Source organism: Zea mays, chromosome 1, assembly GCF_902167145.1.
Source record: "Zea mays cultivar B73 chromosome 1, Zm-B73-REFERENCE-NAM-5.0, whole genome shotgun sequence".
Lineage (NCBI taxonomy): Eukaryota > Viridiplantae > Streptophyta > Magnoliopsida > Poales > Poaceae > Zea > Zea mays.
In genome coordinates, this window is record NC_050096.1 from 222,787,471 (window position 1) to 222,799,629 (window position 12,159).

The window sequence follows — 12,159 nt, forward strand, 5'->3', positions numbered from 1 at the left end:
TTCGTTGGAGGGAATGGGACATCTCGAGATTTAAATGTGTATAGAACATATATTTTTATGGATATCAAGTATGATTATGTGCAAAGCACGAACATAGTACTATAACAATGAAACACACATTTGTACATAATTCATTACGATATTATATGTTGCCGTCGTTGCAACGCACGGGCACTCACCTAGTTAATAAATATAGAGGTAAATGTGTTTGTCCAGTATTGTATCGATAGAACAAACGACGAATTCGTCCTTGGATTACTAGGCAGATGGGTTATCCACCGATAACGGATAGACGACTTCACCAATTTTTTTTATAAACACACCCTTAAACATCCCAAGACATCACTGTACATGCCGTGAGGTGGTACAATCCTGAGTCCTAGGTCAATTGGTCAAATCCCCGCTCGAGCTTGATAAAACACGCAAGGCTGTCTGCCTGTCTCTGCTCCCATCTAGAAATCCACTTCGATTCGCCCTGGACGCTCCTGCCTCCTGCTAGTCGACGCGCAATCCTTGGCAATCTGGCAGACAGGTGAGGCGCTGAGCCTGCTACTACTAACTAGGAGCCGCGGCGGGAAATGAGGGATGCGGAGGCGGCGTCGCGCCGGCGGTGGACGCTGGTGCTGGTGAACATGGCGTCGGTGCTGGAGAAGGCAGACGAGGTGTTGCTGCCCGCCGTGTACAAGGAGGTGGGCACGGCGCTGGGCGCTTCTCCGACCGCGCTGGGCTCCCTCACCCTCTGCCGCGCGCTCGTCCAGGCCGCCTGCTACCCGCTCGCCGCCTACGCCTCCGCGCGCCACGATCGGGCCCGTGTCGTCGCCGTGGGAGCCTTCCTCTGGGCCGCCGCCACCTTCCTCGTCGCCGTCTCCGGCAGCTTCCTCCAGGTCCGTCCGTCTCCCCGATTTCCTCCCAACTCTTTCCCTCTTCCTCCTGTCGCTGACGTGGCGGACCCACTGCTCCACGTTTCTCCCGCAGCACGTGGTTGGCATTGCACTGGCACCTACCTACCACCAAACGTAGCGGTTATCCGAATATTCTATTTCAATTTCGCAACACAAAATAAAAGATGGTCGGTGATATTTTGGTGCATCTCTGACACGTGGGCCCATCCACTGACTAGCAACCTGTGGCTCGCGCGCTCGCATACGCATACGCATACGCACTGCGCAGATGGCGATCTCGCGGGGCCTCAACGGCATCGGTCTCGCGCTGGTCCTCCCGGCGATCAGCTCGCTCGTCGCCGACTACACCGATGACCACACCCGTGGCGCGGCCTTCGGGTGGCTGCAGATGACCTGCAACCTCGGCTCCATCCTGGGGGGCTCTTTCGGCGTGCTGCTCGCGCCAGTCACCTTCCTCGGCGTCGCAGGGTGGCGGCTCGCCTTCCACTCCGTGGCCGTGATCAGCGTCGCGCTGGGCGTGCTCATGTGGCTCTTCGCCGCGGACCCGAGCCCGGCCGCCAAGTGCAAGACCGCGGCCTCCGCGGGGGAGGAGGCCAAAGAGCTGCTCCAGCACGCCAGGCGCGTCCTCGGGGTGACCACGTTCCAGATCATCGTGGCGCAGGGGATCGCCGGCTCCATCCCGTGGTCCGCGCTCAACTTCTCCGCCATGTGGCTGGAGCTCGTCGGGTTCACGAATTGGCAGACCAGCGTCATCACGGGGCTGTACCTGTTCGCCACCGCTCTCGGCGCGCTCTTTGGGGGCCTCGTCGGAGACCCTGTCGCCAGACGGTTCCCCAACACTGGTAGGATCGCCCTGGCGCAGATAAGCTCAGCGTCCGCGCTCCCACTCGGCGCCATCCTGCTGCTGGCGTTGCCCAATGACCCGTCCACCGGTGTGGCGCACGCCGTTACATTCTTCGTCATGGGGTTCGCCATCTCCTGGAACGCATCGTCGACCAACAAGTATATGATCGATGCTTGTCTTAGGCATTTTGTAGTATTCTTGTGTTGCACTGCTTTTCTCATTGTCCATTGCCTTTTCTACCTGCCGCAATGCAGTCCCATCTTCGCGGAGATTGTGCCGGAGAAGGCGAGGACGACGGTCTACGCACTGGACAAGTGTTTCGAAGCAGTGTTCGCGTCGTTTGCGTCTCCCATCGTCGGTGTTCTTGCAGAGCGCGTGTTCGGCTATAAGCCGGTCTCGTCCGACACGAGCGTGGACACGGACAGGGAGAATGCTGCCGCATTGGCAAAGGCTGTCTACACGGAGATCGCCGTGCCCATGGCCATCTGTTGCCTGACCTACACCTTCCTGTACTACACGTACCCCCGAGACAGGGAGCGTGCTCGAAAGGACCTTCTGATGGCATCGGATGACCACCTCGGTGGAGAAGCCAATGACAATGAGTCAAGTGCGGTTCATACACTGGTAGACGAAGAATCTTCTGTCAGCTCCTTAAATCAGAGGCTAATATCTTGAGGAGGCTAGCTGCAGGTGGAGATGGGGAAGTCCACCATCGTTTCCTGGACTCTGTCTCTCTCATTCATGTGTGGCTCCACGGTTTCAGATTCGCCGAAACCGTCATTACCGGTTACCACGCATGGAAATGCGAAATCTACAGACCATATTTGCATCTAAACTCTTAGGCCTACTTTGGAAACTCAACCCCCTTCGGAATTGAAGGATGTTCAGAGAAAAATAAACTAATTTCTCTCTCAATAAGAAACGCAACTCTTTAGACATGATAAAAAAGAGCGTTTGAGTTTTCAACCTAACCCTTATTAAATTTGATTTCACAAAACTAGGTAGGAATAAATTTGGTCGAGTTTTTTTTTCATATGTTTGCATACAAAAAGTAACTGTAATAGAAAAACAATTCAGTTTCTCTTGATCCCAACCATGAAAGAGCAATCCAAGCACACATAACTCAACGGAGTTCTGGGCATAAATTTGGCTGCTCACATGTCAGGTTTCCGTAAGATTGACTGTAATCCTAATTAAGCTCGAAAACTGTAAGCAACAGCCAACGAATATATTTTTTAAAGGACTTGTAACCTGACAAGATGACGGGCTTTCCAGGTGGAAATTGAAATGAAAACGGTTTTTTTCTTTAACAAAATTCAGGCAAAACAAAGTCAGACTTGTAGAGACGATTTTTCTCCGTAATGTTACTTCATTTTGGTTTTTAGAAGAAAATAATAATAGTTCTATAGTAATTGAATCAAAGGAACCATATATATATAACCAGTTAAAGTAAGTTAATAAGAGCTTGTTTATGATAGTTACACTAGCTTTAGATTCACCAAAACTAAATTCAAATCTATACCTTTGACTAAAGTAGTGTTTAGATGGAAATGCTAAAGTTTAACACATGGATATATAAAGACATTCATGTTGGTCACTTGTTCTCAAATGCTATAAATTAAAAACAAGGCAATACAATTTTTAATGGTTAAAGATTTTCATCCTTCGAAGCATTATTTCCTCTTGGATATAATGATCTTCGGACGAAGGTCATGAAAGACATACCTTCATCATTTTAACATAGGAATATGAATAATTAAGCAATAGAACATAAAGAGGTAAAGATCATACTTATATATCAATAATCTATTTGCATTTATATTCTGTAAATATGAGTAAGTATCAATAATATTCATATTACATTGATACCTTCGGTTTGACAGAAGGTAAGGATGCGAGAATGGCGCAAGAGTGATTACAATCCAGCGTGAACAGTACGGTACTATTGTTCATCTATTTATAGGCACAGGACACAGCCCGGATAAAATTACATTCATGTCCTTGACATTTACTCGTGATCGTAATACGAAATGTCACAGACTAAGTGGTCTTTTCCCCCTTTAAGTCAGTGTCGTTCTTAGTCTTCGTCACCATATTAAGCCGAAGCTCTCTAGCAATAGCTTCGGCGCTTTCTCTTATCACCTTCGGGTTGCTCCTTTACACCGCGTATACCTTCGCCATTAGAGAAGGTCTTTTATCCGGGAGCCGAAACCTCTAGTAACAATCTTGAGAGCACCTAGAGGGGGGGGGGTGAATAGGTGATCCTGTAAAAACTTAACTTATAGCCACAAAAACTTGTTAGGGGTTAGCACAATAATTGCCAAGTGGCTAAAGAGGAGATTTTGCACAATACGACAATCACAGAGAATTCAACACAGAGGAGACACGGTGATTTATCCCGTGGTTCGGCCAAGTACAAAACTTGCCTACTCCACGTTGTGGCGTCCCAACGGACGAGGGTTGCAATCAACCCCTCTCAAGTGGTCCAAAGACCCACTTGAATACCACGGTGTTTTTGCCTTGCTTATCTTTATCCCACTCGCGAGGAATCTCCACAGATTGGAGTCTCTCGCCCTTACACTTAAGATTCACAAAGAAGCACGGAGTAAGGGAGGGAAGCAACACACACAAATCCACAGTGAAACGCGCACACACGCGGCCAAGATTCGAGCTCAAAGACTATCACCCAGTTTCTCACAAGAACAGAGCTCGAATCACTTAGAACAACAAACGGATGCGCAAAGACTTAGTGTGGATGATCAAGAATGCTCAAAGGTTGCTTGGTTCACTCCTCCATGCGCCTAGGGGTCCCTTTTATAGCCCCAAGGCAGCTAGGAGCCGTTGAGAGCAATTCCAGAAGGCCAAACTTGCCTTCTGTCGTCGGGTGCACCGGACAGTCCGGTGCACACCGGACACTGTCCGGTGCCCGATTTCCTTCCTTAAACAGCGCAGTCGACCGTTGCTGATCTGGGAGCCGTTGGCGCACCGGACATGTCCGGTGCACACCGGACAGTCCGGTGCCCCTTCCCGACCGTTGGCTCGGCCACGTGTCCCGCGCAGATCGCGCGGCCGACCGTTGGCCCGGCCGACCGTTGGCTCACCGGACAGTCCGGTGCACACCGGACAGTCCGGTGAATTTTAGCCGTACGCCGTCGGCGAATTCCCGAGAGCGGCCCCTTCGGCCGGGGCAGCCTGGCGCACCGGACACTGTCCGGTGCACCACCGGACAGTCCGGTGCCCCAGACCGAAACAGCCTCTTGGCTGTACACAGCCAAGTCTTCTCTTCTCTTCTTCTTTCTGTTTCTAACACTTAGACAAATATATTAGTACACAAAACTGAAAGGGAAATGTGCCTTTGGACCATTTCTAAGTATTTTGGTGATTGAGTGCAAACACAAGTGCTTAAATGTGCCCATGGTTGGACAAAGTGCAAATCACAAGTAAAAGTATGTTTCTAAGCCTTAGTACATTGGTTTTGTGTACTAATATCTTGTCTAAGTGTTAGAAACAGGAAGAAGAAGAAAAGAAAAGAAGTGGAGAGTGGCTGTGTACAGCCAAAGGCTGCTTCGGACTGGGGCACCGGACTGTCCGGTGTGCACCGGACAGTGTCCGGTGCGCCAGACCAGCGTGGAGCAAACCAGCCGCTCTCGGGTTTTTCTCCGGCGACTTCGGCTAAAATTCACCGGACTGTCCGGTGTGCACCGGACTGTCCGGTGAGCCAACGGTCGGCCGCGCGATCGGCGCGCGACACGTGGCCGAGCCAACGGTCGAGAAGGGGCACCGGACTGTCCGGTGTGCACCGGACATGTCCGGTGCGCCAACGGTGCGCAGATCTGACTCAGACAGCAACGGTCGGATGCACTGTTTATGGAAACAAATCGGGCACCGGACAGTGTCCGGTGTGCACCGGACTGTCCGGTGCGCCACGAGACAGAAGGCAAAGATGGCCTTCCAGATTTGTTCCCAACGGCTCCTAGCTGCCTTGGGGCTATAAAAGGGACCCCTTGGCGCATGGAGGAATACACCAAGCATTCCTACAACTCTTCTAAGCACCAAGACATCAATCTCACGCATTCGTTTCATTGTGATAGCATATAGAGCTCTTGTGGAGTTGTGAACTCTTTGTGCTGCGTTGCGAGCTCTTGTTGCGACTTGTGTGCGTGTTGTTGCTCTGATTTTTGAGTCTTGTGTGCGTTGCTCATTCCCACCTTACTCCGTATTTCTTTGTGAACTCAATTGTAAGGGCGAGAGACTCCAAGTTGTGGAGATTCCTCGCAAACGGGAAAAGATCAAAGGAAAGAAAAACACCGTGGTATTCAAGTTGATCATTGGATCACTTGAGAGGAGTTGAGTGCAACTCTCGTCCGTTGGGACGCCACAACGTGGAGTAGGCAAGTTTTGTACTTGGCCGAACCACGGGATAACCACCGTGTCAACTCTGTGATTGCTTTCTTGTGGTTATTATGTTTTGTCTCCTCTCTAGCCACTTGGCCATACTTGTGCTAACACTTAACAAGTTTTTGTGGCTTAAGTTTTGAAGTTTTACAGGATCACCTATTCACCCCCCCCCCTCTAGGTGCTCTCAATTGGTATCAGAGTCGTTCTCTTCAAGAAAGGGACTAACCGCCCGAAGAGATGGATCCTAAGGGGAAGGGAATCGTGATCAACGACAAGGAGAAGGAATCCTTCGTCAACGAGCCCAAAGAAGACAAGCCTACCGACTCCGGCTCGGGCCATAGACGGAGGGAAGGGAAGAAGAAGAAGACAAGGCGCATCAAGGAGATCGTCTACTACGACGACAGCGATGAATCTTCCTCTTCCCAAAAGGACGACGACCACAACGACTACGAGCAAAGGAAACCGGTTAATTCTAACTTTTCCTTTGACTACTCTCGTATTCCGCAAAGTTCAAATTCACATTTGCTTTCCATTCCACTCGGCAAGCCCCCACACTTTGATGGGGAGGACTACGGATTTTGGAGCCACAAAATGCGTAGTCACCTATTTTCTCTCCATCCTAGTATATGGGAGATTGTAGATAGTGGAATGCACTTTAATAGTTCGGATAATCCTATATTCATTAATGAGCAAATCCATAAGAATGCACAAGCTACTACTGTTCTTCTAGCTTCATTGTGCAGGGATGAATATAACAAAGTGAGTGGCTTGGATAACGCCAAGCAAATCTGGGATACCCTCAAGATCTCTCATGAGGGAAATGACGCTACCTTGCTCACCAAAATGGAGTTGGTGGAGGGCGAGCTTGGACGGTTCGCAATGATAAGGGGCGAGGAGCCAACTCAAACATACAACCGGCTCAAGACCCTTATCAACAAAATAAGGAGCTACGGAAGCACGCGATGGACGGACCACGACGTCGTCCGACTAATGCTAAGGTCCTTTACCGTTCTTGATCCTCATTTGGTGAATAATATTCGTGAGAATCCCAGGTACACCAAAATGTCGCCCGAAGAAGTCTTAGGAAAATTCGTCAGCGGGTGAATGATGATCAAGGAGGCAAGGTACGTGGACGACGCCTTGAATGGACCGATCAACGAACCACAACCTTTTGCTCTCAAAGCAACAAGAAGTAAGGAGGCGCTACCTAGCAAGGTGGCACAAATTGAGGCGGTCGGACTTAATGATGAAGAGATGGCTCTCATCATCAAACGCTTCAAGACGGTGCTGAAAGGTCGCAAGGGGCAGCCGAGCAAGACCAAGACGAAGGGGAAGCGCTCATGCTTCAAGTGCGGTAAGATTGGTCATTTTATTGCTAACTGCCCCGATAATGACAGTGACCAGGAAAAGGGAAACAAGAGGGAAAAGAAGAAGCATTACAAGAAGGCAAAGGGCGAGGCGCATCTAGGCAAGGAGTGGGACTCGGATTGCTCCTCTTCCGACTCCGACAATGAAGGACTCGCCGCCACCGCCTTCAACAAATCAACCCTCTTCCCAAACGAGCGTCACACATGCCTTATGGCAAGGGAGAAGAAGGTATGTACTCGCAACTCTACCTATGCTTCTTCAAGTGAAGACGAATCTAGTGGTGAGGATGAAGTAGATTATTCATGTTTGTTCAAGGGCTTAGATAGATCTAAGATAGACAAAATTAATGAATTAATTGATGCCTTGAATGAAAAGAATATACTTTTAGAAAAGCAAGAGGATTTGTTATATGAAGAACATGATAAGTTTGTAGAGGCTCAAAAATCCCTTGCATTAGAAATTAAGAGAAATGAAATGCTTGCTTGTGAAGTGTCAACATGCCATGATTCTATTTCTAACTTAAAGAGCATAAACAATGATTTAAATGCTAAACTAGTAGAAGCAAATAAATCCAACTCTTGTGTTGAATATGTTGAAATTTGCACTAGGTGTAAGGATATTGATATTAATGCTTGTAGTGAACACTTAGTTTCAATTTCAAAACCGAATGATGAAGTGGCTAGTCTCAATGCTCAACTTAAGACTAGCAAGAGTGAAGTTGATAAAATAAAATTTGCAAGGGATGCCTACACAGTGGGTAGACACCCCTCAATTAAGGATGGTCTTGGCTTCAAGAGAGAAGCCAAGAACTTAACAAGCCATAAGACTCCTATCTCCACCAAGGAGAAAGGGAAGGCTCCTATGGCTAATAGTGTTAAGAAGAATCATGCTTTCATGTACTATGATAGGAGATACTCTAGAAATGCTTTTAGAAGTAATGATGTTTTTGATTCACATGCTTATGACTCTTATGCTATGACTGCTTCTAGTTCTCATGTTATGCATGGTAGAAATGCGTTTAGAAGAAATGTTGTTCACCAAATGCCTAGGAGAAATGTAGTTCATAATGCTCCTAGGAAAGTAGTGAATGAACCTTCCGAAATTTATTGTGCTCTAAATGCTTCCTTTGCTATTTGTAGAAAGGATAAGAAAATTGTTGCTAGGAAGTTAGGGGCAAGATGCAAGGGAGATAAAACTTGCATTTGGGTCCCTAAGAATATTTGTGCTAACCTTGTAGGACCCAACATGAGTTGGGTACCTAAGTCCCAAGCCTAAATTTGCCTTGCAGGTTTATGCATCCGGGGGTTCAAGCTGGATTATTGATAGCGGATGCACAAACCATATGACGGGGGAGAAGAAGATGTTCACCTCCTACGTCAAGAATAAGGATTCCCAAGATTCAATTATATTCGGTGATGGGAATCAAGGCAAGGTAAAAGGGTTAGGTAAAATTGCGATTTCTAATGAGCATTCTATCTCTAATGTATTTTTAGTAGAGAGTATTGGATATAATTTGCTATCCGTTAGTCAATTATGTCATATGGGGTATAACTGTCTATTTACAAATGTAGATGTGTCTGTCTTTAGAAGAAGTGATGGTTCACTAGCTTTTAAGGGTGTATTAGACGGCAAGCTTTACTTAGTTGATTTTGCAAAAGAAGAGGCCGGTCTAGATGCATGCTTAATAGCTAAGACTTGCATGGGCTGGCTGTGGCATCGCCGCTTGGCACATGTGGGGATGAAGAACCTTCACAAACTTCTGAAGGGAGAACACGTGATAGGATTGACTAATGTAAAATTCGAAAAAGATAGACCTTGTGCAGCTTGTCAGGCAGGTAAACAAGTGGGAGGAGCACATCACAGCAAGAATGTGATGACCACTTCAAGACCCCTGGAGCTGCTGCATATGGACCTCTTCGGACCCGTCGCCTATCTGAGTATAGGAGGAAGTAAGTATGGTCTAGTAATTGTTGATGACTTTTCCCGCTTCACTTGGGTGTTCTTTTTGCAGGATAAGTCTGAAACCCAAGGGACCCTCAAGCGCTTCCTCAGGAGAGCTCAAAATGAGTTTGAGCTCAAGGTGAAGAAGATACGGAGTGACAACGGGTCCGAGTTCAAGAACCTTCAAGTGGAAGAGTTTCTTGAGGAGGAAGGGATCAAGCACGAGTTCTCCGCCCCCTACACACCACAGCAAAATGGTGTGGTAGAGAGGAAGAACAGGACGCTAATCGACATGGCGAGGACGATGCTTGGAGAATTTAAGACCCCCGAGCGGTTTTGGTCGGAAGCCGTGAACACGGCTTGCCACGCCATCAACAGGGTCTACCTTCACCGACTCCTCAAGAAGACGTCATATGAACTACTAACCGGTAACAAACCCAATGTATCTTACTTTCGTGTATTTGGGAGCAAGTGCTACATTCTAGTGAAGAAGGGTAGAAATTCTAAGTTTGCTCCCAAAGCTGTAGAAGGGTTTTTGTTAGGTTATGACTCAAATACAAAGGCGTATAGAGTCTTCAACAAATCATCGGGTGTGGTTGAAGTCTCTAGCGACGTTGTATTTGATGAGACTAATGGCTCTCCAAGAGAGCAAGTTGCTGATTGTGATGATGTAGATGAAGAAGATGTTCCGGCGGCCGCTATACGAACCATGGCGATTGGAGAAGTGCAGCCACAGGAACAAGATGAACGAGATCAACCTTCTTCCTCAACTATGGTGCATCCCCCAACCGAAGGTGACGTACAGGTACCTCAAGTGGAGGCGATTGATCAAGGGGGAGCACAAGGTGATCAAGTGATGGAGGAAGAAGCGCAACCGGCACCTCCAACCCAAGTTCGAGCGATGATTCAAAGGGATCATCCCGTCGACCAAATTCTGGGTGATATTAGCAAGGGAGTAACTACTCGATCTCGATTAGTTAATTTTTGTGAGCATTACTCCTTTGTCTCTTCTATTGAGCCTTTCAGGGTAGAGGAGGCCTTGCTAGATCCGGACTGGGTATTGGCCATGCAGGAGGAACTCAACAACTTCAAGCGCAATGAAGTTTGGACACTGGTGCCTCGTCCAAAGCAAAATGTTGTGGGAACCAAGTGGGTGTTCCGCAACAAACAGGACGAGCACGGGGTGGTGACGAGGAACAAGGCTCGACTTGTGGCAAAAGGTTATGCCCAAGTCGCAGGTTTGGATTTTGAGGAGACTTTTGCTCCTGTGGCTAGGCTAGAGTCAATTCGCATCTTGCTAGCATATGCCGCTCACCATTCTTTCAGGTTGTACCAAATGGATGTGAAGAGCGCTTTCCTCAACGGGCCAATCAAGGAGGAAGTATACGTGGAGCAACCCCCTGGATTCGAGGATGAACGGTACCCCGACCACGTGTGTAAGCTCTCTAAGGCGCTCTATGGACTTAAGCAAGCCCCAAGAGCATGGTATGAATGCCTTAGAGACTTTTTAATTGCTAATGCTTTCAAGGTTGGGAAAGCCGATCCAACTCTTTTTACAAAGACATGTGATGGTGATTTGTTTGTGTGCCAAATTTATGTCGATGACATAATATTTGGTTCTACTAACCAAAAGTCTTGTGAAGAGTTTAGCAGGGTGATGACGCAGAAATTCGAGATGTCGATGATGGGCGAGTTGAACTACTTCCTTGGGTTCCAAGTGAAGCAACTCAAGGACGGCACCTTCATCTCCCAAACGAAGTACACGCAAGATCTGCTAAAGCGGTTTGGGATGAAGGACGCCAAGCCCGCAAAGACTCCGATGGGGACCGACGGACACACCGACCTCAACAAAGGAGTCTCGAAGGAGGAGTGGACTTGGACCATGAAAGACTTCCACTGCACTCCGATGAGAGGGTAACTACTTCCAAGTTCATCTCATGAACTCTTATTGCCATTTGCTCTTAATTGAAGATTTTGGTGAGGCAATGGGGTTATTAGGCCAAGATTAATCCCGTTTTGGTGCTTGATGCCAAAGGGGGAGAAAATAAAGGCCAAAGTGATAAATGGATCAGCTACCACTTGAGAGATTTTGAAAACAGTAGAATAGAGTTTTTGTTGTGTCAAAAGCTTTTATTGTCTTTTATTGTCTCTATTGTCAAAAGTTGGCTTCTTGTGGGGAGAAGTGTTGATTATGGGAAATAGGGGGAGTTTTTGAAATCTTTGATCAATCTCTTTTGGAATGACTCTCTTTATGCCTCAACATGTGTGCTTGACATAGAAATAGAGATTTGAGTTTGATTTGCAAAAACAAACCAAGTGGTGGCAAAGGATGATCCATATATGCCAAAATTGAATCAAAACCAATTTGAGTTTTTATTTGAAGTGATTTTGCACTTGTTCTAGTTACTTTATGTTGTGTTGGCATAAATCACCAAAAAGGGGGAGATTGAAAGGGAAATGTGCCTTTGGACCATTTCTAAGTATTTTGGTGATTGAGTGCAAACACAAGTGCTTAAATGTGCCCATGGTTGGACAAAGTGCAAATCACAAGTAAAGGTATGTTTCTAAGCCTTAGTACATTGGTTTTGTGTACTAATATCTTGTCTAAGTGTTAGAAACAGGAAGAAGAAGAAAAGAAAAGAAGTGGAGAGTGGCTGTGTACAGCCAAAGGCTGCTTCGGACTGGGGCACCGGACTGTCCGGTGTG

General features: G+C 47.4%; 1 protein-coding gene across 2 annotated transcripts; it reads left to right on the forward strand.

Moving 5' to 3' along the window:
• Nucleotides 1-390: 390 nt before the first annotated feature.
• On the forward strand, nt 391-2,684 carry LOC100282913 (carbohydrate transporter/ sugar porter/ transporter). 2 transcript variants are annotated; one of them, NM_001155819.2, is made up of 3 exons: nt 391-884; nt 1,171-1,904; nt 2,001-2,684. In NM_001155819.2, the coding sequence occupies exons 1-3, from the start codon at nt 579-581 to the stop codon at nt 2,419-2,421; spliced, it is 1,461 nt and encodes a 486-aa protein (NP_001149291.2). In that variant the 5' UTR covers nt 391-578; the 3' UTR covers nt 2,422-2,684. The 2 variants fall into 2 exon arrangements, with proteins under 2 accessions (NP_001149291.2, NP_001170757.1); NM_001177286.1 differs by having other exon boundaries at nt 435-1,904; nt 2,001-2,578.
• The last annotated feature ends 9,475 nt before the right edge of the window (nt 2,685-12,159 follow it).